This window comes from Malaclemys terrapin, chromosome 3 (assembly GCF_027887155.1).
Source record: "Malaclemys terrapin pileata isolate rMalTer1 chromosome 3, rMalTer1.hap1, whole genome shotgun sequence".
Classification (NCBI taxonomy): domain Eukaryota; kingdom Metazoa; phylum Chordata; order Testudines; family Emydidae; genus Malaclemys; species Malaclemys terrapin.
Window position 1 is genome coordinate 150,881,634 of NC_071507.1, and position 27,748 is coordinate 150,909,381.

The window sequence follows — 27,748 nt, forward strand, 5'->3', positions numbered from 1 at the left end:
GCCCTCCACCCTGAGGCGCCCGCCACTGGCGGCAGCTCCCCCCGCCCTGAGGCACCTCTGCTCCGCCTCTTCCCCAAGCACGCCGCCCCTGCTCTAATTCTCCTCCCCTCCCAGGCTTGTGGCACCAAACAGCTGATTGGCGCTGCAAGCCTGGGAGGCGGGAGAAGTGGAGCAGCGACGGTGTGCTCAGGGAGGGGGCGTAGCAGACGTGAGCTGGGGTAGGGAGCCCTGCGGCATCTTCCCCCCCTCCCCCGCCCTGAGGCATCCCCGCGGCAGCTACCCACCCCCCCGGCCCAGGGAGCCATGCGGCACCTCCCCACCCCAGTTCACCTCTGCTCTGCCTCCTCTCCAAGCACGCCGCCCCTGCACTAATTCTCCTCCCAGGCTTGCGGCGCCAAACAGCTGATTGGCGCTGCAAGCCTGGGAGGCAGGAGAAGTGGAGCGGCGATCGCGCGCTTGGGGAGGAATGCTGTAAAAAAAAAATTGGGGGCACCGCTTTTTGGTGCCCCCAATCATGGCACCCTAGGCAACTGCCTAGTTCGCCTTAATGGTAGCACCGGCCCTGTAAGAATCTCAAGGAGATGTGATCACTATAGTATGTGTAAGCCTTGCAATGTCTGGCCAACATCCAAGAATCAGAGCAAGAAAACATGGACAAGAGGCAAAGAAGAAAAAGAAAGAACTGGAAGTTGATGGGAGCTGAAGATCTCAGCACTTCACAGGAACTACCATTCACCAAATGGAAAGGCTCAAGAACACATTATATGTCATACCAGATCCAACCATCAAACCCAGTATCCTATTTCTGGCCAATCCCATTCAGAGGAAGCCAAAAATATATAGTCCATTTGACTAATTTGGGTGCAATGATTTACATGTAGGAAACTAGATTTTCCTGACTCCTGTAGCATATAGTTCATATATTAAAGAGTGCCTCTAGAAGAACTGACAAACTTCAGAGCATAGCAAAATGGTAAGGGAAAAATACTAACAAAAAAGAGTTTGCCTATATTTACCTTGGTTGCTTCTTTCAAATAATTGAAGATATTTACTTCCAAAATAAACTGCTCTCCTCTGGTAACCGAGTAAGGAAGGTTCAAGGAAATGAAAAAGGGTTGAAAAGCTTCTAACTGGAAAACAAAATCATTATACAATAGTGAACCCCTGTGGTCATATATTAGCTATTAAATTTGCTACAGACAGTTTAGATTCAGATCTGTTCTAATTAGACTTCCCCATTGGTAAACCTGGATTAGAGAACAAGGTTACTTGTACTGGACAATTAGCATTAGGTAATATGCATTGTTTCTGATTTTTGGTTTTAACCGATAAACACCAATAAAACACACAATAAAAAAAATGAAAACAGTGTTTATCCAAAAATCACCAGACAAACACCAGAAATAGCTACTTGTAGTTAACGGTTTGTCTATGCAGGGCAGTAATGTGGACTACAGGGGCATGATTTCTAAAACACACTAATGTGTTTCACATTAATTGGTCTGTGTAGATCCTGCTGATGCACACTAAAGATTCTCTAATGAGCTTTAACATAGTGCTGTTTGAAACAGTGTGACACAACAGCACACTAGGGAACATTACAAAGAGATTACTCAGTACAGTACAAAGAGAGAGCCCCGAAAAAGCCCAGTTTTTAGACATCTACATAGAATTCAAAAATTGCTAAAAATAAGCCTCAAAAAATGAAATTAACAAACCCTGAAAAACAGAAGCCCTAGTAATATGATAGGACTGAAGCATGAGCCAAAGCAACTATTAGGACAGGGGTTCTCAAACTGGTGTCAGGACCCCTCAAGGGGTCGCGAGGTTATTACATGGGGGGCCATGAGCTGTCAGACTCCACCCCAAGCTCCGCTTTGCCTTCAACATTTATAATGGTGTTAAATATATTAAAAAGTGTTTTTAATTTATAAGGGGGGTCCCACTCAGAGGCTTGCTATGTGAAAGGGGTCACCAGTACAAAAGTTTGAGAACCACTGTTTAGTACAATAGCAAATACCTTTTTCTGAGGACTCTCTTTATTACACTACAATAAAACACCTGTGGCTGGCCGATGTCAGCTGACCCGGGCTCAGATTGCAGAGCTATAAAATTGCAGTGTAGATGTTCAAGCTCAGATTGGAGTCTTGGCTCGGACCAGCCACAGGTGTTTTACTGCAGTGTAGACATGCCCTCTAGCTCTGGTCACATGGGAGGAGCTGGGCTCTTGGCATTTTTGAAAAGACAGGCACTTCATATCTTAGGTGCCTAGAATGATTTAAAAGTTTAACTTCAGACATCCAGGTTTGAAAGCTTTGACCTTTCCCATCATTTGGGATCCTGTTAAATAATTACTTTCAACTGTTCTGGATGCTTAAGTAATGGATGATTTAAAAACGCGTCTCTCCATGACCCTATTTTCATACCAATAGGGAAGGATATATTAGAAAGGAAAATAATGGGCTCATCTAATAATCTATTTTTTCTTCTTTATATATTGCTTTCTGAAAGTGCTGTAATTCAGGGTTTGTATTTTTAAGAATTATCTATATTAGGTATATTTTTGAAAATGCAACATTTTTGAACTAAAGCTGTGAAATAAAGAAACGAAAGCAGGCAGCAAGCAGATGCACTTATATTCCAACAAAGACAGAACCCAAAGGCACAGAATCACTGTATATCATTATGCAGTATTAAAATTATTTATGCATACAGCAAAAGGAGGGATACGGTACCATAGATTTTAAAGGAGAACTCCCCACTGATTTCAGTGTGCAGTTCTGCTTAAAATGTGATTGTATTTAATAAGTATTAAAATAATCAGGTTGCTACTGTTCTTGTTACAATATAAAACTGAAAATAATAAACTGGGGAGTTATCACTAACATAAACTGGAACTATATTGTACTATGTTACCTCAACAGGTGCAGTTGTAATTCCAAGTCCAAGGTTTTCAGATATTACAAAAGCACTGGCGACCCAAGAAGTGATGGTATCAGGTACAGTAACTTCCATTGTTGTGTCTCTGCTGGATCTGATCATAGAAAAGCACATCCGAATTTCAAAAGTGCTAATTTAATGCTCAGTTAATAAAATGTTTAAGATAGATCATAAATGTAGTCTGAATTCTTAACAGGAAAGTTTGTTGTTTACCTTTTCTTCTTCTCCCAACTTTCTGTAAATATGTTTTTGTTAGTCCCCAAAATAATAATTAAATGGTGAATTAGAAATTACTCACTGTAAGACAATAAATCCCTGTATATTCTATAGAAATACCCTCCAGATGTCAGCTGTTTTCCCAAAGCTCCTGATACTGATGCTTAGTTAAATGAGTATCATGTACTGAAGCACCATACGGGTCAGATTGTGCCACCAATTTAGCAATTTTGGATGGTCTCATGGTTAAGACACTGGACTAGGGCTCAGTAAAGTAGGATTTAATTTCTGCGTCTACCACGGACTTTAGTGTCACCTGAGGTAAATCATCTAACCTCCCTGTGCCTCATTTACCCATCTGTATAAGGGACATAATACTACTTCCCTTTCCCCAACCTTTCTCTGTGTTGTTTATTTAGATTGTAAGCTCTTCAGGCAGTGATTGTCTCTTAAAATGTATTTGTACAATGCCTAGCACAGTGGACCTCCAATCTTAGTTACTGCCTCTAGGTGGTACTGTAATATAAATAGTAATAGGGATCAATGAAGAATCCTATTTAAAATGTAATAGTGCAACGTGCCCCTAGAAAATAATTAAAATATGTCAGAAATCCAGAGCAAGTAAGTGTAAAAATCTGTTTTCCTCTAAGCATTTACCTAGTATTGGTGTCAACCCAAAGCCAAGTCTCCGGGAAATTTTTCCTTACATGTGGACTACTGAAAGCAGGAAATCCGGCTGCAGAATCTAGATAGTCATCGAAATCCGCACTGTAGGGTATCATCCCATCATCTACAAAGTTAAAATTATTGTCAAATATCAGAAAACTCTACATAGCAAAAAAAAAATATTAGCTCCTTGTTTCATGTATAATTATTTACAAACTCACAAGAAGTTTGGTAACAGTACACATGGTATTTCTGAATTGAATTTAGTGTTATTGCACTGTTATTTTCACTTAAAAACACAAAAGCATTGCACACGAAATTTAAGTTTGGCAGGTCTCTATGTCTATACAGCATTTTAGAGCAAACAGGAGCAAACCTCCCAGCTAGGTCATCAGACTTGGGCTAGCAGGTCTTGTGCTACACTCTAAACGTAGCTGTATTGACAGTACTTTGAAGTTGCAGCTTGGGCTGGCGCTCAGGCTCTGAAGTCTGGGTGCGGGGCTTCAGAACTCAAGCTCCACCCAAGCCACAACCTCAAAGTGCTGTTTAGAGCACTAGTGTGAGCCCCACTAGCCCAAGGGCTCACTCCCGCTTGCTTCCAAATGCTGTGTAGACATACCCTACTCTTTAGGGATATACGTATACTCCATATAGTATGAATATAGCTATGCTAGGGGTGTTGAGCCATTGCTGTTTAAGTCAATGGGAGTTGCAAACACAAAGCACCTCTCAGGTCCAGGACAGTTACAGCCACTTCATGTCAAGGCGGCAGTAGCATAGACAGAATCCATAGAGTCCATAGGGAAAAAATGCAAAATAGCCTAAGTCCCATGTTCAGAAGCACCTAAGTTGATTAGGAGCCTAAGTCCCATCAATTGATTTAAGTACTTATGAAAGTGTTACCCCATATTTATACCCCAAACTCTCCAAGCATCTCAGGTGGCAATCCTGCAAACACCTATTCATGAGGGTAGTCATTAGGGATGAAGCCAATGGGCCATGTCACAGTGGTTAAGACTGCTCAGGTCAGTAAGCATTTACAAGATCAGACTCTTAAGATTTAATCATGAGCCTAGAATCTGATTTAGCCGGGCTGGATGCAACATAAATGACAGGAATTCTTCTCCCTAGATTGTAAAATAGCTGCAGATGTGCTCCACAGAGATTATTCAGTCATATGAAGTAAGGTTTTATGTACCCACAGACAGAGGGCAAAAGCATCTATGTAGTAGCCCTGCAGGCTCGATGTAATGAGCTCATGCAGAGTGCAACTCACCTCAAGTATATTTCACACAAATCTAGTCACCCAAGCTGCACTGGTGATAGGAACAGGGGTGGCTTTATGTTTTTTGCTGCCCCGAGCACGGCAGGCAGGCGGCTTTCGGCGGGCGGTCTGCTGGTCAGTTGGATTCGGCGGCATGCCTGCGGGAGGTCCACCGGTGCCACGCCATTGGCGTCCCCGCCGCCGAATTGCCGCCGAAGCCGCAGGACTGGCGGACCTCCTGCAGGCATGCCGCCGAAAGCTGCCTGCCTGCCGTCCTCACGGCGACTGGCGGGCCATCCCCCATGGCTTGCCGCTCCAGGCAGGTGCTTGGTGCACTGGTGCCTGGAGCTGCCCCTGGATAGGAACCCTCTCCAGCTGTGGAGGAAGGGTCTGTATTTGAAATATCTATTTCAGGAATTTGTCTTCAAGCCCCGATGGATCTTTTGTCACCGCAGACAACAGCATAATCCTGACAAATACGCAAAATACACGCTGTTAAAGAAAGTTATTCAAATCAAAGATAAAACATGTAGGCCAAATTCTCCCATATTACACCAGCTTACATACAGGTAAGTCTATGACTTCTGTGGAGTGACTCTGGGTTTTTCCTGGTGTAACTAACCAGAATTTGGCCCTGTTTGTTTATCTTTAACTCTTCTGGACCTAGCAGATAACAATGGTTTGGTTATGCCAATTTTTATTACTTACAGAGAACATCATTCTTGTCTTCTGGAAGGTTTGCATCAGTCAATACCCAGAGGTTGCACTTCTGTATAAAAAAAAAAAAAACATACAATCTATCTCAGTACAGGACATGCAAAGTACTCATTATCTTGTTTTTTGTTTCTTTCATTCTTTTTAAATGTCTTTCTTTCTTTTTTAAATGCAAGTCAATTTTTAGCAAGTCAAATGCATGCCATAACAAATGCTATTTTCTGACTGAATCCTTACCACACCATCAGACATCACTTAGGGTGGCATGACGTTTTAGCATTAAAAAAAAAAGAATTAAGTACAAAGACTTCAGTGGACTGATAGTTCATCTGCATGTTTTCATTTTGAAATGGGCACATAGTGATGAATTTCATTATTATCTATTAAAATTCTGTGACTACTTTCATTTTTAGACTTTTGTAAAACAAAATTAAATTCTTCCCCAAAACAAATTGATGTCCTCTTGACAGTCAGAGTAGAAAGCATGAAAATAGTGCATTGTCTACAGTTTTCAAACTTTACAAGGCATATTTAAATATATTTTCCTTCTGCAGAGGATGTATAAACAATTAAAGAGAAAAAATCCAACTTCTAGATTTAAAAATGATACCTGAAAGACACTGAGAGGACTTCTGATTGAGTCAAAATATTGTGCTGTGTTGTACAAATGTAGTTCATGAAGCACCTAAGAAAAGAAAAAGAAAATAATGCAAATTGTAAAAGCAGGATGCAATTCTTTAGATAAAATATACTGTACAGGATGTTAATTTGCAGAGCTATCCCTCAAACAGTAGATCTCTTGCCTCTGGAAAATTGGAGTTACCAGATGAATGGGGTTAGGCAATAATGGTTTACACTAGTGGTGGGCAACCTGCGGCCCATCAGGGTAAGCTGATTGCAGCCGCGAGACATTTTGTGGACGTTGACTGTCCGCAGGCATGGCCCCCGCAGCTCCCTGTAGCCGCGGCTCGCCATTCCCAGCCAATGGGAGCTCCAGGAAGTGGCGGGCATGTGTGAAGAGCTTTCCTACTTTATTTGGTCCTAAAAGAAAAATGATTTGACTGTGAAAACATAGCAGTTTGATGGACAAAGTTCAAAAGTGTTGGAAAAAGAAATGCTGAGTGGAATATTAGTCCTCTAGCATATCTAAGGAATGAAAACTTACAGGACAGAACAAGTATAATTCCAAATAAAGGGCCTCATCTTACAAATAGTATACTCATAAGCAGCTCACTAATGTTGATAGACTACTTGAATGAGTAAGAATTGTTCACACAAGTAAAGGTTGCAAGATCAGTCCCAAAGTTGCATTTATATCTATATAAAATAAAACATAAAAATTGTTACATTTCCATAACCTTATACTTTTCAGAAATACACTGTATGCAAAGCTTTTTTCTTTTACTTACACTGTCTTCTGTAATGTCACTACTTTCTCCCAGGAGCTTTGTACTTTTGTCAACAACTGAGAGTCCAATTACAGATCTGGGTTCGGTTACACTGATTTTAAGGGAGACTTTCTCAGATGGATTGACTTTATCTTTATTCCAAGATATTTTGATCTAAGAAAAAGAAGAAAATTATGTTGGTTTAAATTACATAGCAATATTTCAGGGTCAGCCAAGAGCTTTCAATCATGAGCTTTTTATTTTAATTAGTCGTAGCTGAGAATCTGGTTTTGCTGGGGAAGGCATGGTTCCCACCAACTCTTGGAAGGGGCTAAGGGTTTACATGCTGCTCCCTTAACCCTCAGATTCCTTAGATCTGTAATTGGCAAGCACCAGCATCCCCATGGACATCCTTTGTTTCTGTGATGGCCACTATCTTGGCCAATAATGAGTATTGAAGGGACCACTAGAGCTAAAAGGATGAGTCTGAGCTAAAACGCCAGGTTCTGTAGTTGGAGCAGTCACACTCACATCTTCTGTGGGTTGGGAGGGGGTTGTGTAACACACTCTGACCAGTGGGTTACACTTTCAGTCTGCAAACCAGCCCCACAGGTTCCAACTGGCCCTTTCACAGCTATTCCAGTACTTGAATAGGGGGTTGAGGAACAGATGCCAGTTCAGTATTCCTGTTTCAGATTAATAATTTTGCCCTTTTCTTAATTGGAGAACCAAATTTTACTCTAAACTCTTGACTGGAAAAATGAATTGGAGAGAAACAGGTCTTCACAGCACTACATTCATTGTGAAAAGTCTGGGCCAGTGGCAAACATACTATCAATGGCTAAAGTAAATGTGATTATCACTGCTTATTATACTGTAAATAAGACAACAGACTGATTCATGAAGAGAGTTGGGTTTGGATTAAATGACATTTAAAACATGGTTGCCGAGTTATTTATTGAAATGAAATGCAAGAACAGGCTATAAATTACTCCCAGAAGTAACTGATCATGTTTCTGCTGCACTTAGGAAATGTCAATAGCTACCCCTCACAAAGAGAAGTAGAAATAGCTTGGAATTTTTGTAGCTTTGAAGAAGATCAATTATTTCATTATATCCCATTGGTTTCCAAAATCTGAAGTTTTCAGTGGCTCAAATCATGAGGCTAATATTTCATTCCCATTAATTCATCTTCCCAATTTTCCATTATCTCTGTATTTAAGATTCCCTGGTTTTCTCATCTTTAAATTGCACTTTAAACACATACTTATATTTTGGCCTGTTCCCACAAACCCATGCTGACAAAACTAGTCCTTACTCAAAGGTTTGCAAGAACAAGCCCTATCTCTGTAATATAAAGAATACTGTAATCTTCACTAGGAGCCGAATACAGCACCACTGAAGTCAATGGAAAGACTCCCATTGACTTCAATTGAGCTGGATAAGGCCCTATATGCTTTCTTGTTACAAATATCTTCTCCTGTTTCTGATCTTAAACTTCTGAGTTTTAGCTCTCAGCTATGTTATCTGTATTGATTGTTATTTTTAATTTATTGAACTTTTCAAAACACAGATATGCAACACAGCAGGAATGTGTCACATGTAGGGTATGAACTGCAGCTTTCTGACCCCCTTGCCACACAACCTGTTTATAACACCACAAAAAATGCTCAGCTCCCAAGGATGGTTCCAAAGAAAATTGTTCAGCATATTCATAGATTCCCAGGCCAGAAGGGAGTATTGTGATAATCTATAACACAGGACACAGAACTTCCACAAAATAATTCCTAGGGCATATCTTTGAGAAAAACATCCAATCCTAATTTTAAAATTGCCAGTGTTGGATAATCTATCACAACTCTTGATAAATTGTTCCAATGGTTAATTACCCTTACTGTTAAAAATGTACACCTTATTTCAGGTATGAATTTGTTTGGCTTCAACTTCCAGTCATTGGATTGTATCCTACCTTTATCTTCTAGATTGAAGAGCCCATTATCAGATATTTGTTCCCCATGTAGGTACTGACAGATTGTAATTAAGTCATCCCTAAACCTTCTTTTTGTAAGCTAAATATACTGAGCTCCTATGAGGCATGTTTTCTAATCTTTTAAACAATCCCATAGCTCTTCTCTGCCCCTCTACAACATCCTTCTTGAACTCTAGACAACAGAACTGGATGCAGTATTCCAGCAGTGGTTGTACCAATGCCAAATACAGAGGTACAATATCCTCCCTACTCCTACTCGAGTTTCCCCCGTTCGTGCATCCAAGGATCACATTACGCCCTTTAGCCATAACACGTTTGACTCTATTGAACAGGAGAAAAATTTCCACTGGCCAACCTTGTCCCAGATGCCACTTCTGTATTGCCACAAAGAGAACTGGCAGTACTCATGGAGGGAGTGTTAAACAGTCCCTCTATGCAACCTCTCCACAGTTTGGTTCCTCTCCACACAGCAGAAACATGTTCATTCCCGTGTGTTTTCTGCCTTCCAGATTCATATCACAGCTGGGAGTATTGCTCCTCTGAGAGGACAACACTTGTATTTTCTGAGTAGGGCCCTTCTGGATCTTTCTCTAGTCCAGTTCTGGGGGAATCACAGTTGAAGAAACTCTCTCCTGGTTTTCTATGATACCAGTATCTTCCCAATGTCTCTTCAAACAGTCTTTCACATAGGGCCTGAACCAACTGCCAATGAAGTCAGTGCGAGTCTTTCCACTGAATTCAGTGAGCTTTGAATCAGGCCTACATTGAGGAGGATTTTTATATCTGCAAATCTTCCATTCTGAACTATTACTTAGTATGTAAGACATAAAGAAAGTCATTGCAAACTCAGTCTTTGATTTACTACCTTGTTTTCAAGAACAGGCTGAATAGACAGAGTCAGGGCATCATTTACAACTTCCCCATTCTCATCAATATAAAAGATACTTATACACGCCACAGGAGCCCAGGAATTTTCTGGTTTTAAAGTGAACGTTGTCAAAACCTCTGTGCCTACAGCCACTATCTGTTCTTTAGCTACCACCTGAAAGGGAAAATAAAATGTCCAAGTTATAATAAGATACTAACTGTATTACAATCACAAATCAACACCATTCTTCACTTCAGTGCCGAGAAAGCTCACCAAATATACATTTCAGACCTCCAATCCCAACAAAACCAACGAAAGACCATACTTAACATTTCTGTTATTCCTAAGACATAAAAAACAAGAGAACCACCAGACTTCCAAACTGTTAATTTAAAAAAAAAAAAAGCAGCCTTCTCTTACATTATAAAAAAGAAAAAATAGATTTGTGCCCTATTTCAGGTCAAATGTGAGATTCTAAGGTCACACTCGGTCAGCTTGCTGTTAATAGAAATCTATGCATCTAACAGCAAGCATCTGGATCATCAGAGGTTAGAATGTACTGTGATCCCATGTGGATTCTTGGAGTGGAGGGGTTGGAAATGCACCCCTGCCCAGTAGATGAGCACAATCTAATTAGTGAGAGCTGGCACTGCTGCTAAGGTTCATCAGCTAACAGAGCTGGCCTGACAGAGGGGAACACACTCCTCCCTTTAAAAGAATGGCAGAGTGGCCTCTCACATACAGCTCCAAGGGGACAGACAGTGGGACTCCCTCTGAGCAAATACAAAGTAAGGACTGGATCCATTGTTTTTACCGAGCAAATCAATAATAATCAAATCTCTTAAATATTTAATCACATTTTTTTTACTCATTTGACTTTATCTCAGGTTGGTAACAATCACCTCAAGTCATACACATGTAAAATTGGTACGTTACCAAATAACTGATCTCCTTTATTAGCTTGTTGCTTGCAACACTCAGCTCGAAAGGAATCCCAACCTAGAGAAAAAACGTGATGATAGGGCTAAATAGGTGTCCATGATGAATACCTGACAGTAATGTTTTATTGGCAAGTATAGCTTCATATGAACATGTGTTACCTTTACATCTTGTCTTGTTTTTTTTATCTGGAGATAAGTCATGCTGGGGGAGTTGAATACACCATGAACTGCTATGTTAGTTTCACTATCAAGGAAACTAGCCTGTAAGACAATACAAAAAAGACTGTTGCTAGAACTATAAAAATCTATTTAATGCTCGTGTATATGCTATCATTACATACTGTATGAAACAGACTAAAAATGTTATATACATTATATACATATGGTTTCAACATAGTTCAGGTGGCCAGATTATCCAAGTGAAAAAAACAAGACATGCGGCATGGGGATGGGTGAGTTCATGGTGAAGAGCGTGGGCAGGAAGGTACACCTGGGACTGGTTTGACAGATTAGAGAGAGGGCATGAAGGTGCCTCTTCCCTTTCTGTAGCAGCTCAGCAGAGCTTGGCGCAGCTCTGAAGCAAGTTTACAAAATGGGGAAAGATTTTTCGATAACCTTACTGCAAGCCTGGAACAACCTTAAGAAACTGGGAGATTCCTGATTTTCGGGGACAACCGACCTGAAGTGGTGAGAAGGAGAAAGTGCCAACATGAGACTGGCCTGAGATGCATTGATCCATGAGCCCCATATGTGCGGTCATTCTCATCAGTCCAGCTGCCCACAGGCTCTGACCAGGTGGTCAGGTTTTGCAAGGGGGTTACATAACACCATTTTTTTTCCCCAATCAAAACTGCAGGGACCCTAGGAAGGCCCTTGAAAAAGGACATTCAGGGCCATGTGGTTGCCATTCTCATAGTACTCATGTATGGCATGTCACGTAAAGCAATTAAGCGGTGATTAGTTTTCAGATTTTTTTAAAGCACTATCATTAATAACATTAGTAATTCCTTGGTTGGTCATATCTCCCATTAGTTTATATCAACTAGTTATTCTCATTGTGGTCTGTTTCTATTCAGTTCTACTAGTATAAAATCCAGAGTAACTCTACTGAAGCCAATAGAATTATTCTAGATTTACACTGGTATGATTTAGAGCAGAACCTGGCCCCATGAATTTCATCTAGAAACAGCAACAGCTGGTGAGATAGCTCAAACTTAAACCAGGTACAATCACAATTTTCCAAAGATCTCAGAATCTTGTCACTACTCATGGCCTTGACCTGAATATTAATCCCACTTCTTATTTTAACACCCTGTTCTCCCTTTCCCTCAGAGGGGATAGCATTCACTGTGCCATTCATCAAGTGAGCTATGGAAACAAACAGACAGGGAATCACCTGAAGTACAACTAGAGTTATACCTTCCCTCTTCTTCCTCTAGGGCTAATCACCAATATCTTCAAGCTCCCATATGAGGACCAGAATTCTGACAACACAGACGAGTGGATAAGGCACTAGCCTGCACCAACAGAAGACTTGGCTTCTATTTCTGGTTCTGCCACTGACCTAGTGTGTGACACTGGGTGAGCCATTTCACCTTTCTGTGCCTCTGTTTCCTTTCCCATCCATTGTCTGTCTTGTATACTTAGTGTCTGGCAGTCTCTCTCGCTGTGTAGGTGGTGTCTAGGACAAAGGCCTAGGTACTACTGTAATACAAACAATAAATAATTGCTCCCCACACCAGCTGTTGCATAAGTCAGAGGCAATGTACTGTTGAAAAGCCACTACAGTCTCATTCTTTGAATTGTGCTGGATTAATGCTTTGAGTTTTCATGATGTAAACAATACCTTAATGAGCAGACTCATCGTATTAGTCAGAACCGGGACCTCAAGGTGAATTATTCCATTTTCTGGGACAGTATAATTTAGGATATGCACTGTCTCATTTCTCTGCTGCACAGCTCCATTTTCGTACACAGAGAACACAGCATGGTGAGGAACTGTGTCTGACTGTTCTGCAGTGACTGTGACAAAATTTTCTCTCTCTTCGGCCGTCAGCTGATTTTTGTCAAAACGTGTTACTTTTAGCTAATAACAAAAAACAAGGAAGTCTTCATAAGACAGGCCACAACATACATCCAGGATTCACAAGATGTAACCATACGTTCGTTTTTATTTTATTTTTTTATAATGGAGATATCCATCTCCTAGAACTGGAAGGGACCTTGAAAGGTCATCGAGTCCAGCCCCCTGCCTTCACTAGCAGGACCAAGTACTGATTTTGCCCCAGATCCCTAAGTGGCCCCCTCAAGGACTGAACTCACAACCCTGGGTTTAGCAGGCCAATGCTCAAACATGACATAATTATATTTTTAAAACCGCAGTTATCTTCAGGTTTGTAATACACCTCTACCCTGATATAACGCTGTTCTCGGGAGCCAAAAAAATCTTACCGTGTTATAGGTGAAACCACATTATATCAAACTTGCTTTGATCCATCGGAGTGCGCAGTCCCATCCCCGTCCCCCTCCCCCATTCCCCCCCCCCCCCCCGGAGCGATGCTTTATCGCATTATATCCGAATTCGTGTTATATAGGGTCGCGTTATATCAGCGTAGAGGTATGTCTATCAGGACACCTCAACTCCCTAAGTCAAATTCCAGGTCTGAAACTTCACATAGGGAGTGTCCAGAGAAGAGCAACAAAAAATGATAAAAGCTTTGGAAAACCTGATCATGAGGAAAAGTTAAAAAACTGGTCATGTTTAGTCTTGAGAAAAAAAAGACTGAGAGGGGACCTGATAACAGTCTTCAAATATGTTAAGGGCTGTTATAAAGAGGACAGTGACCAATATTCTCTATGTCCACTGAAGGTAGGACAAAAAGTAATGGGCTTAATCTGCAGCAAGGGAGATTTAGGTTAGATATTAGGAAACACTTCTAACTGTAAGGGTAGTTAAGCTCTTGAATAGGCTTCCAAGGGAGGTTGTGAAATCCTCATCACTGGAGCTTTATAAGAACACTTTGGACAAACATCTATCAGGGATGGTCTAGGTTTACTTGTTTCTGCCTCAGCACAGGGGGTTGGACTAGAGGATTTCTCTAGGTCCCTTCCAGTGTTTCTACGATTCTATGATACTGACTCTGACTGGTAAATGGAATGGAAAGCAAGACAAAGCAGGCACAATGGGAAACCTTCCCCTTTCCAACTGTGAAGATTACTAGTGTTCTTGTGAAACCACCGCAGCACCCCACAGCTAAGTATGCACCTTGAGCGCCAGTAGCAACAAGGGTTAGTCCAATGTCTAATTCACGTGTAGGAGGAACAGAATTGATTCAGACATGGGCTCATCAAAAAGCCTGAGGAAAAGAAACTGCACAAAATTTGCATAAAGTCCCAAAATGAGCACCCCCCAGTACACAACTTCCCCACTTCAAATCCCCCAGTTACCTTCAAGATTATATCAGTTCTCACATTCCATCAATCCCTTCCCCCATAGCATATCCAGTCTCCTCTCCATCCCACACTCCATAAATTCATCCCCCACACAAATACAGTTCATCTCTCTCCCTCCCTAATCTAAAGTCTAACCCTCCCACCAGACTGTTAATTCTCCCTCACCCCTCAGTCCATTAATTTGCCTTCCTCTGTGTGTATCTCATATTCAGAGCTCTACTTATCAGTAGCTGCTCCTTATGTGTGGATAGTTGACACTCCCTCTCTTCGCTTGTCAGCTGCTCAGCACTGGTACCAGCTTCCTCCAATACCTCCCACTGAGTCTTGCTTTGGAGGATAAAGTGGATGAGGACTGGGAGCAAGCTGAGAGGATGGTAAGGGAAGGGAGAAGAACCAAAAGTCAAAGACACCTGTTGTGAGGCCATCGTCTTCAGCTAAATGGTGAGGTTAGGCTGGCCTGCTGTGAATTCTCATATTCAGCACTTGCCATTTATCTATCTGGATCCAAGTTTTTCACAGCTTCAGCAAACGAAAAACTTCACTTGGCTCATTTCAACAGGCTTTAAAGTGTTTCCCTTTTACATGGTGCAATTGTGATTGCCTGTTAAATGCTGACATTGTCATAGAGTAGAAACCCTTTTATCAGTCTAGAATTGGGAACATGAGATTTAGTTAAATGACAGGGGGTTAGATAAAAGGAGAAACACAGAGGACATAACCCAATTTCAAAAACCAGAGGTTTTTATATAAGGAGGTGTTTGGATAAACAAGTTTTATAGGATTCTATAAAACAGCTAAGTAATAAGCTAAGTAATAAGCGTATGTTAGTAAAAGCGCGAGATTCATTAGCTAACAGAGTTATTTAAAAAATCCAGACTAGCTATAGAGTGTTCTGACTGAACAGAAATATGGTATCAAAATGGAAAATAATCAGCCCTGATGCAAATCCTAAAGACCCTGTGAAAAATCTCTTTTCCTCCAGAGCCTTCACCAACCATCTCCAAATCTATCCCATGTACCTGAGCCAATATCCATTCTACAACATTTCCTATTATTTTATAATTTTCTAGTGCAAATGACACTCATGCTAAAATTGCTGGCACAAATACAATGAAATAAGAGGTGTCCTTAGAATAAATTTGTAAATTCCCCCTAACACTGAGCAGACATTTTTAGCTAAGCAGAACCATAAAAGGAACACTGATTATTTTTCTTACACAAGAACTATCTTGATGAACAAACCATAATTAAATAGAAGAACTTACAGTAGCTGTGAAGTTCAGAGAAGGCTTTAGAGTTCTAGCATAGTCAGAAAAGTCAATGATGTAGTCATTCTGCTTTGGAAAGACAGTGGTGCTTGCATTCTGAGTGATTCCTGTTGGAGTAATCATGAGTGTTCAGAAGACATGATTTAATGTATAATCCTTTTGAAAGGCTTCTCTTAGCTCTTCATGATACTGAGGAAACTCTCTTGTATTTCAAACATTAATTCCAATCACCCCTGTTTCTGCTGTTGTCACTGTCCTTCTCACTGGGGACTCCAGTGCCCTGACAATCCAGGCATACGCACTGGTACCCTTTCCCTCAGCGCCAGATCCCTGAGGCTGCACAGTGCTTCCATGAGTTACACTGCTCCACTCCACACATTTGCCATCCTCCCTATTCTCTCCCATGATTTGAAGGGTACAGCTTTTTGAGCCCTTCTGCATATAAACAAACTGCTAGGATATGGCTCGATTGTTTGTTTTCTATAGCAACATCATATTGTAAGTAACATACCTGTAAGTGATTCTGTAACTACAGCTATAATTTCTGTTGGCCCTCTGTAAACTATATCACGCTGATACCGTGCATGTTGGACAGTAGTTAAGTTTTCAAACTCTGCGTAATTAAAAGTGAAGTTCACAGATCCATTTATCTATAATGAGAAAACAAAGATCTTAATTTGTTTGACTGGATTTTTTCCAATGGAGTCATCAAAACTCAAAGCACTTAAAATCAGGACAACTTTTTTTATCCATTATTTCTAGTTAAATCGGATAGTTCCCTCAATAAAAAACTACAATTACAGTTCATGAATTAAGATATTAATACTTTGTTTTGGTAATCATCATTCTTGTTTACTATCATTCTATCATCAATAACAGTCTTTTAACTGTAAGCAACAATAGGGTCTGATCCTGGCAAATGTTGATGTTTTATTATGAATATTCGTTATCTATAGACTGCCGGAATATTAGTGCATGTTACTCTATAGTGAAATACAAGTCCCTGCCCAAGAAGCTTAGAAGTGGAGCATATGACCCTGTAAAGGATGTGGTTAATTCTCCATCACTTGAAGTCTTTAAATCAAGATTGGATGTCTTTCCAAAATATATGACCTAGCTCAGCCGCAAGATATGGGCTTAATGCAAGAATTACTAGGTCAAATACTTGTCCTATGTTATACAAGAGGTCAGACTAGATTACCATAATGGTCCCTTCTTGCCTTAAAATCTATGAATAAAGTACTGAGCACCTACTGAGACATAGCATAGTGAGAGATTATAGTAAACAAAAAGTGAGGAGAGATGACCAGAATGACAAAGGTTACAATGGTGAAAGACTGAGATATGCTCATTAGTTATTAATATCTGTATGATGGTAGTATCCCGCTATAAGATTATGGCTGGGGCCCCAATGTGCTGGCTGTTGCACATAATGTAATTGACACAAGAGACATACATCTTGTTAGTCACATATAAGGGTGAGGGTGTTTCTGTTGGCTTTTTCTTTTCAATATATTGAATGCATTAAAATGTTGGGCGAAAAACAGGCAGGTATGGAGACCAGCAATGGAAGAGTAACAGGAAGAAGTGAGTTTAGATGAAAGGTGTGAAGGAGAATATGGGTGATTGGCTCAGAGTCGGGGAAGATGCTTTAAGTACAGAGGGTGATATGAAAAAAGGCCTGGAGTGGCTTATGAGAAGAGAACAGGAGAATCAACAAAGAGCAGTGTACTTGTGGCACCTTAGAGACTAACAAATTTATTAGAGCATAATCTTTCGTGAGCTACTGCCCACTTCTTCGGATGCATATAGAGTGGAACATATATTGAGGAGATATATATACACACATACAGAGAGCATGAACAGGTGGGAGTTGTCTTACCAACTCTGAGAGGCCAATTAAGTAAGAGAAAAACATTTTTTGAAGTGATAATCAAGCTAGCCCAGTACAGACAGTTTGATAAGTGTGAGAATACTTACAAGTGGTAAGACAACTCCCACCTGTTCATGCAGTAGCCCACGAAAGCTTATGCTCTAATAAATTTGTTAGTCTCTAAGGTGCCACAAGTACTCCTGTTCTTTTTGTGGATACAGACTAACATGGCTGCTACTCTGAAAAGAGCAGTGTGTGAGCAACACAATAGGAGGCAACAGAAGAAAAGATTCCCAATGGGGATAGAACAAGGAGTACTTGTGGCAGCTAAGAGACTAACAAATGTATTTGATCATAAACTTTCTTGGGCTAAAACCCACTTCATCGGATGCATGCAGTGGAAAATACAGTAGGAAAACATATATACACACACAGAGGACATGAAAAAATGGGTGTTGCCATACTAGCTATAACAATAAATGGACACAAATCAGACGTCAAGAATTATAACGTTCAAAAACCAGTCGGAGAACACTTTAATCACCCTGGTCACTCAATTACAGACCTCAAAGTCGCAATACTCCAACAAAAAAACTTCAAAAACAGACTCCAATGAGAATCTGCAGAATCGGAATTAATTTGCAAACTGGACACCATTAAATTAGGCTTGAATAAAGACTGGGAGTGGATGGGTCATTACACAAAGTAAACCTATTTCCCCATGCTAATTTTCCCCCTACTGTTACTCACACCTTCTTGTCAACTGTTGATAATTAGGATGGCCCATTTCCACTACAGAAGCTTTTTTTTTCTCCTGCTGATAATAGCCCACTTTAATTGATTACTCTCGTTATAGTTAGTAAGGCAACACCCATTTTATCATGTCCTCTGTGCATATATATTTTCCTACTGTATTTTTCCACTGCATGCATCCGATAAAGTGGGTTTTAGCCCACGAAAGTTTATGATCAAATAAATTTGTTTGTCTCTAAGGTGCCACAAGTACTCCTCATTCTTTTTGCTGATTGATTTACAACTTTGTAACTATTTTATAACATAAAGTAACATGAATATATATGAATGATATTTTGCTGATACAGACTAACACGGCTACCACTCTGAAACGGGGATAGAATGTGTGTTTATAATTGTTGATGAGGGTTTATTCCAATAGTTCATCTTGGCAGTGAAGTGGATGCCGAAGCAAAGTTCTTACATTCATAAAAACTCTACAAATTGTCAACAAAGACTCACCTCCAATGTTTTAGTAACATTTCTCTTGCTCCCCCAATAGGACATAGGAATGCAAGTGACTGTTACACTTCCTCTCACTGGCTTTCCATAAGTATACCTGAAACATGACAAGAGAGATCATATGAACCATTATCACATGGCTTTGGATTTCTGAAAAATTTACAAGAGCGAAGAATAAATAAAAAATGTATCTGATGGCATTAAATAAAACTACGGCACATTTGTACTTTGAAATGATGAGAAGCTTTTAAAGCTGGCATCAATTGAAATTCATCAAGAGCATGAGCCCACAAATTGTGGGTGAGGAATGTGCACAGAAGTGGAAAGTGCTGCTCTTTTCCCCCACAGCCACTTGGAAGTCCATTATTATTATAAAACACTGGTCATCCATAGCAAAACAATAATTGGTCGGACTTTTTACATTTTATCATTTCATAATAATTATGACATTGACTCACAAGAAATAAGAAAATGTCAAACTTTTAAAATGCTTTTGAACAAAATGTGACTGTCGCGCAATTTTAGTGCAGTAGAGTTTAAAGGCTGTGAGGGAGGAACTTGTGTGCCCTTTGAGGATTGCACTAATCTTACCAGATGGAGCTAATACAGACCAGGAGACCCCAATTTATTCAGACCTAATTTTTAAAAGATGCCTGGAAGAGTAACCATAACGTAATACATTGATCTAGCATTCTTCCCCAAAAAAATCCCCAGGCATCCTACAATGCAAACATAATTAAAAACAGTAAACAAATCTTTTCAATTTTAATTTGAAAGCTAGAACAAATTCAGGTTTTTGAATGTCATTGGGAAGCTTAGTCCAATTATTGTGAAGCACAGATACTAAACTGCTTTGCCGCAAATGCTTCCAGATTATGTTTAAGGAAAACCAATAGCTCATCAGACTCAGACCTCAAACAACAGCAAGGGAAATTAAAAAGAGCAAATCAAAAAGTGACTCTGGACCAATATTGTTAGTAAACCTGCAAGTAAGCACTGTAAGTACTGTACAATCGATATGGAATTACACTGGCAACTGTTACAGAGATTTTAAAACAGAGACGCTGGAAAAATATCATCAAATATCTTAGTTCCAGGAAAAACTTTCACAACAGCATTCTGCAGCAACTGCAGTCTTTTAGAGGACAGGCTGGAAGACCTAAAAATATGAGTTAGCCTTAATTATAGCTGATTAATGTAAGATTTTGTCATGATTATTTTTAGTAAAAGTCACGGACAGGTCACAAGAAATAAACAAAAATTCACGGAAGCCATGCCCTGTCTGTGACTTTTGCTGCTGCAGCTCCCTGGTTTCCCCCACCACCATGGTTGCTGGGAGCTGTGGCGTTCCCCCTTCGCCCATGGCAGCTGGAAGCTGCTGGGGGGGGGACACTCTGCCCACAGTAGCTGGGAGCTGCAGAGTGAACGTATTTCCCAAAGAGAAAATGGGACACCCCGACCCACTTGCCCAAAGCATCCCCCCACGAGACTGTCACCCATGGCTGGAACCCTGAGGAAGGCCCCCTCAGGAGTCTGTTCCTGTCGCTGGAACATTGCAGGGGGGCCCCTGTCGCTGCTGTAGCCTGTCACTGCAGCCATGCCAGGGCTGGCTCCCAGCTCCAGAGTCCCGCAGCTCCTGGGGCTGAAGCAGAGAATGTCACGGAGGTCTCTGGAAGTCACGGATTCCGTGACTTCCATGACATCCGTGACATAAACATAGGCTTTGCTATAATCAGTCTTAGAAATGACAAAGTCATTGGGCAACATCCCTGTGTATTTCATATCTCAATCTGGTAATATTACAAACATGATAAAAAGAAACACTGACATATCGGAAGATAGTGTAAATCTCAATGCTTTTTTATCCAAAGGCAGTATACTTGAATTATCATAAAAATATCACTGGGGGTAAGCCATGCCCAGTATACAGCTAGGACCAATAAAACTTCAGAACTGCAAGGGATTCAAATTCACAGAATCCTATGACATCCAAACCTGATTGCCTTGCAACAATCAGTCATAACTGTAACCATTCTATCACAGTTACATGGAAGAGTTAAGTAAACCTATATACATAACACTGAACCCCAACTCACACTGGCAAATTCTAGACACCAAAGTATCTTTGCCATCTATCTTATGGGTTTCTAAGTCCACTCAGCTCTGTAGTATGCAAGTGCCTTCCATGTCACATAGATTGGAAACAGCAAAGTCCCTTGTAAACTTCATGGACTCTCTAGTTCATCTGCCTTTGGGGATTGCAGAAAGCTCTATTTGGGATGTTTTGGTATGAGGGTTTTTGAGAGGGATGGGAGGACTAGATCTTATTTTCACTCCCACAGCCCAGTGACACTATCACAGATCAGTGAAAGAGCCTGTCACAGTGCATAACTGTCCTGGGCTGCCGAACAGTGCACTGTGACAGATTTAAAATAATGAACAACAACAACAAACACTGCTAAACACTCTAAAGTAAATGAAAGAGAATCAGCTGCAGTTAACAAAACTTTATAAACCTTTAGCAGTGACAATACTTAGCACTAATGTAGCAACATGCATCTAAGAATTTCAAAATTCTTTACAAATGTTAATTACATTTCAGTTCCTCCCTGATTACTTGCAATTTCAGTTCTCTTGAAATCCAGACTGAACTGTTTCAAATAAAATGGAGCTATACATGAATATTATTCTTCCTTTAATCTCCTTTTCCCACCACCTTTGGAGAAGTAATCTGCCATTTTTAAAAGTAGGTTCTAAATTCTAAATTCTCTGGTCATACACCATGTTTGTGCCACACTAAGCACACTCTCATGTTCAATAAATAATAATATCTAAATTAGAAATGGGATGAAACACTCATTTGTCACCTTTTAAAATCCATATTATGATTGATTTATAACTTTGTAACTATTTTATAACATAAAGTAACATGAATATATATGAATTATATTAATCCAGTGAGAGAGTTGTGTAAATTTATTATTTACTTACTTTGCAGTGACAATACCAGTAAAGTCCTTGTCTTTCAAAGGATAATATAATGATGTTGTTAGAGTAACTTCAAATTTTGGTAACACTACAAAAAAATCAAAAGCTAACATCAAAACATGTCAGAAGTATTAAATTCATACTCAGGAGAGCAAGTATCAGTGTTAAGTAATAGGGGTATTTCACTGTAATGATGATGGATTCTCCCACCACTCTGATGGACGAGTGATTTCATTGTAATACAGATTGCATTACTACAGCTACCTAAAGGACATCAGGTAGGACACATTTGTTGAACCAAAACTGGTGTGCATCTAAGGCTGATCCTGCACCGAGAACCACACACAGACTGCTGCACCCATACAGAGCAAACTGACTTTGATGAGAGTCCAAGCAGACACAGAGGTCCATTTGTGCAGAGACACTTGCAGGACTGAGAACTAATATATCATTCCTTTCTCTCTCAGGTCAGACCTGAAAAAGCAAAACTTCTCAATCAATTCAGTCTTTACAGTACTATCAGTAAATTTAAAAGACTACACAGATGATGGGGTTTCATTTGCTCTAGTTCAGTTCACACTGATCATCATTTCAAAGTTAAGAATGCCTCCTCAGGGCATATTAGTAGTGACTTCAGTTGGAGCTATTGCCTTCATTCACAGCACAGAGCAGGAATTGACCATTCAGATAAGCAAGGAACATCCCGCACAATCTATATCCTCTAATTGCTGTTGCTAAGATACTGGCAAACCGAAGTCCTCACTGTTTTTTCTACCACTTTTCTAGTTTTATCCAAAATATCATTGATTAAACTGCTAAATGACATCCTAATCCTGCAAATTGTGGGTCAGTCTTAGAGAGGTAGGAGATGCAAGTGTGATTTCATGTCCACTCCAAGAGTTTAATGCCAGATATTGATATCTGAAGAATCGAATGACCCTCTTCCACAGGAATCAATTTGAAGTATGGGAATTATTGTGAAGTTCACTTAAAAAAGATACCCATCAACATAGTATTTGAGCTCCATTGTCATCTTGATACAATATAACACTTTCCCATACCCAGAAAAGAAGGATTACAATTTTCTGTGTCTGAGTGCACAAGGAACACACTTACCATATTCCATCACAGTAAATCTTTGATAATGAGTTTGATCCTATAGAAAAACAGAACAAGGTATATAAAATTGTGCTTAGATTATTGGGTTCATTATATCTACTCTGGCCCAGTCCCACACTCATTTAAGTCAAAAGAAAGCAAGATTTCAGCCTACAAGTTAAGTTATAGTCATTGAAATTATGTCATTTTAAATAATGATATAACAAAGAACCAAATATTGATTTATAATGTCAGTGAAGATAAGTATTATTTATTTATTTACCACAGAGAGACCACCAGTCAAGGATCACAAGATCCATTACACTAGACCAGGGATCGGCAACTTTTGTCACCCAGCTCACCAGGGAAAGCCCCCGGGCGGGCCGGGCTGGTTTGTTTACCTGCCACGTCAGCAGGTTTGGCCGATCGCGGCTCCCACTGACCACAGTTCACCGCTCCAGGCCAATGGGGGCTGTGGGAAGCGGCGGCCAGCATATCCCTCGGCCTGCGCCGCTTCCCGCAGTCCCCATTGGCCTGGAGCAGCAAACCGCAGCCAGCGGGAGCCGCGATCAGCCGAACCTGCCGATGCGGCAGGTAAACAAACCGGGCCGGCCCACCAGGGGGCTTACCCTGGCAGGCCACATGTCAAAGGTTGCCAATCCCTGCACTAGACGCTGTAAATACACATAATGAAAAGATGATCCCTGCCCCAAAGAGTTTATAAGACAAGACAGCAGAGGTACACAAGTAATCTTAAAGTTCTTCATTAACTCAGTAAATCTGAGCCTTGTGTTTCTGTTAGCCTTGTGTATCCTGAACTGCTTAGTTCCCTTAATAAATAATAATACTTAGCTCTTGTATAGCACTGTTCATATTTTAGATCGCAAAGCGCTTTACAAAGTAGACCAGTATCATTTTATATCTCCACTGGCTTCAATGGAGATACACCTCTACCTCGATATAACACTGTCCTCGGGAGCCAAAAAATCTTACCGCGTTATATTGAACTTGCTTTGATCCACCAGAGTGCGCAGCCCCCCCCCCCCCCCCCCCCCAGAGCACTGTTTTACCGCGTTATATCCGAATTCGTATTATATCGGGTCACGTTATATCGATGTAGAGGTGTACATCAGGGCTGAACTTAGCTCAATTACTTTTGGTTATTGGATTAAAACAAATGGATGGAAGAACTAAGTTTTCTATAGAATATATAAAATTGCTTCTTTGTATTTCCCGTCTTTCTAATTCCTGATTTTCTCCAGGACCACAGTTTTAAAAAGTAACCCTTATGTGGCACATTTAGGTATGTGACTGTAATGTTTCCGTTTTCTGTGCACTGCACTTTGAAACTTCTGTTCTGGTATTCAGAATTCAAAAGCCATTTTTGTTCTCAGAGACAAGGGCAGACTGTCCAAAGAGACACACAGTCGGTGCTCTCCCTCTGAGTCTTTACTTTTGATTTCTTTTATTCTATTGTTCTCTTAATCTAAAATGAAAGTCATTGTGGCTGATAGTACAATGTCTGTTGCATCCTTGTGCACATAACCCTTGATGAAACTTTTACGCTTTTAGCATTGTTACGCTAAAAGACACTGCCAACATTGCAATGGTCTAACTGCTGATTTACTGGTGGTGACTTACAATCTATAAAGTTCAGGATGACCTGCAAATAAACACATGGAATAACATGATTAAACTTTCCTTCAAGGCAGATGCATTAATCACTCATATTTCTGTTTGCTCCTTTCTAAACCATATGGGATACATTAATGAGCATTCTTTGGTGATAAACAACAGATCAATTAAAGAAACATTAAAACAATTGCTAAGTTAATATGTCTTGTATCTTGGATCTCACTGATCCGTTAGGCTTACCAGAGCCAATAAACAGATGCTATTGTGGAAAAGAGGCTTAAAACATGATGTGTGAAATGAAATATTCCTAATTTGTCTTATCTGAAGCAAAAGTATACCAAGAAGCCATTGGTTAATATACAATTGTAATGCCAGAGTTCATCTGAAAATGTAAAACAAATGTACGTATTTGTTCTGTCCAACTAATTGTCCAAGGCTTGGCTTTGATGGCTTTGAAGTAAGATTTCAAGAGAATGTTGTTGCCTTATATGAAATCTCATGAGTCAGTCTCAAAGATTCTGAAGCTTAGTGGGAGTTGGAGCCTATCTGAATGGATTCCACAGCACTTGTCATTTGGTGGAATCTAGAAAGGAAGGTCAGATCTGGACTGAATGGAGCAGTGGTCCCAACAGCTATATGAGTTCCTGCATTCATCTAGAAGTAGTTTAAATCCTCACTGTCTGATGGAATATGGGTGAACATATTGGAGTGGCCGCCCCAAAAGTCTCAAATGCTAAGTAGGGCAGGGGAGGGGAGAATTAAAAGGCTCACCGCCAACCATTTACAGGACTTCATGTGGAAAGTCTGGGCTGGGCTGAGGTGGAAGGGTGACCAAAGGAGTTTCCAGCTCTCAATATGGAGGATGGAGGAGGCCTGATTTAAAGGTCTTACACCCCTACTGCTTAATAGATTCCAGGTGAAATCATGTTATCTTATTGTTAATTTCTTTGTTAATAAAGCCAAGTCCCAGCAAGGGGCAAGCTTCTGATGTATCTTTATATATAAATACTTACTTTTCCTAGCGAGTTATTTCTAGCACAAGGTAAACTCAGATTGTCTGAATTCTGAGCAATCAATCTTATATTCAGAGCAATGACCAGTGGAATAGCTGCCTTATACCTTACTAACACTCCATGTAAGTTTGAAAAGGTACTATCACGGCCTACAATTTCCACCGTATTAGCTATCTTAAAGAAATGATAGATACTGCATTATCTATGCCCGATGCTATGTTTATTAAAAGCTTAAACCTATTCTAGGAATTAAATTAAATTTTACACATAAACAGTACATTTTGCTGAGATAAGCATTAGCAGTTCACTGCTTTTATAGCCGGGAAAGGGGAGGTATTTTCCTTCTTGAAATAAGTTTTCTGTGCATTCCATTGCCCGGGACTGAAAGAGTTATTTGTCCCTACTAGCAGCAGAAGACATAGATTAAACTGAGTTTAGAGCTTTTGGCAGCAATTTCTTTAAGTTGACAACTTCCCTGGCAATATCAAAAAGTCATAGATTCATAGACCCTACTAGGTCATCTAGTCCATCTGTCTGTCAAAGCAGGATTGTTCCCTAATGTGCATTTACTAGTGATTTGTCCAATCTAGTTTTAAATATGCCACGCAAAGGCACTTCCATCACTTTCCTTAGGAGACTATTTCATAAACTAATAAAACTTACTGTCAGGAAATTTTCCTCATAATCACATACATTTTCTCTTAATCTCACTACTTTACTCCTAGCTAAAACATCTTAAACTATGCTAAATAATTCTTATTCCTTTTTGATGTTTATGCCCTTTAAATATATCTTACTTAGTAATGCTAGTATAATCTTTCTTTCCAGCCCCAAACCTACTGACTAAAGGATTCCATCCAGCCCACTAGGGATATTTTTAACTCTTCTTTGAATTCCTTCACATTTAATTTTTTTCTAGTAATCAGATGTACAAAAATAAACACAATATTCCAGGTGTATGCTCAGCATGACTACAGAGAGAAATTATTACTTCTGACCCAAAACTGCTTGCTTTGTGCATGCAACCCAAAACTGCATTGGCTTTTTTTTTTTTTTTCCCCTACCATACCATATTGCAGGCTCATATCTTATAAATTGTTGAGGGCAAGAAGTGTCTCTTTTGACATATATTTATAGTGTGCCTAGAACAATGGGGCCTTGGACTCTAGGCACTACTATAATACAAATAAATAACAAACAATCATAGTAATGATGCACTACCAACTGTCATCCCTACTTCTCAGCATTACAGCTTCCCAGGTTTTTTCCTTCTTCATTGCATAGCTGTGTTTTGCTGGAAAACATGCAAGCTGATACATATTGGGAAATAAAATTCAAAGTTGAATTCCATGTTGTTATTCTCTGCCTGCAGTAGGCTGGTAGTGTTAGCAAGGAATGACCTGGCTAAAGAGAGGTTAAATAAATTAGAGCTGACTGCTGCAGCTGATGCTAGCGTACCTGATATAAGGGTACACCCCTCAGATAGAGGAAGCTAGGGATTAGAGGAGATCTGTTTAGTGGTAAGGTATTCTCTATGGAACCCTAAGGAAAGCTTCAGGCTGGAAGGGTTTCCTGTAAGTACTGTGGGTTAAATCCTGGCTCCTCTGAAATCAATGTGAGTTTTGACACTGATTTCAATGGAGTCAGGATTTCACTCTGCATGTTGTGCACTAGACAGTAATAGTGGTGACTTTACTTTGAGATTGTAGTAGTTGTGTTAAACCAGACTCAGGAGGGCTGAGCTGTTTGGATTGGGGGTAGGGAAATAGCACCTTACAGCTTGTTTCTAAATATTAGTAGGTCCTTTTCTATTATCTGTAGTGTCTGCATCTCCTTTCAATTCAGTAATATCTCCAAATGTCATTAACATTATGCCTGCTCACTCTTCTAGGTCATTCATATCTTATTTAATAGGACAGGGTCTAACACAGAACTCTACAGTTCCCTGCTAATCACCTTCTTTCAACTCAATATTTTGCTGTTTATCCTAATCCTTATTTTGTGGTCCCTCAGCTAATTTTCTATTTATTATAAAGTGCATATCTTATTTAGGTTGAAATAAGTGAGAACATGATTTCATAAGACAGCATTTCAAATGCTTTGCTAATATCCAAATATTACATCTATGGGTTTCCACTAAATTGTTATTCTGTTCCCATAAAAAATTGTTTTTGTTTTT

General features: G+C 40.0%; 1 protein-coding gene across 1 annotated transcript in view; it reads right to left on the reverse strand.

The window, feature by feature from the left end:
- CD109 (CD109 molecule) overlaps positions 1-27,748 on the reverse strand; it is a 119,920-nt gene that overhangs the window by 42,426 nt on the left and 49,746 nt on the right. Inside the window, exons 6-20 of the mRNA XM_054023059.1 lie at positions 22,940-22,979; positions 21,827-21,911; positions 18,836-18,932; positions 16,220-16,358; positions 15,706-15,815; positions 12,834-13,073; positions 11,147-11,248; positions 10,983-11,045; positions 10,044-10,220; positions 7,210-7,362; positions 6,411-6,485; positions 5,795-5,855; positions 3,814-3,946; positions 2,917-3,034; positions 1,017-1,130 (exon numbers count right to left, since the gene is read on the reverse strand). Of these exons, the coding sequence (XP_053879034.1) occupies positions 1,017-1,130; positions 2,917-3,034; positions 3,814-3,946; positions 5,795-5,855; positions 6,411-6,485; positions 7,210-7,362; positions 10,044-10,220; positions 10,983-11,045; positions 11,147-11,248; positions 12,834-13,073; positions 15,706-15,815; positions 16,220-16,358; positions 18,836-18,932; positions 21,827-21,911; positions 22,940-22,979 (1,707 nt within the window). The remainder of the gene's footprint in view (positions 1-1,016; positions 1,131-2,916; positions 3,035-3,813; positions 3,947-5,794; positions 5,856-6,410; positions 6,486-7,209; positions 7,363-10,043; positions 10,221-10,982; positions 11,046-11,146; positions 11,249-12,833; positions 13,074-15,705; positions 15,816-16,219; positions 16,359-18,835; positions 18,933-21,826; positions 21,912-22,939; positions 22,980-27,748) is intronic.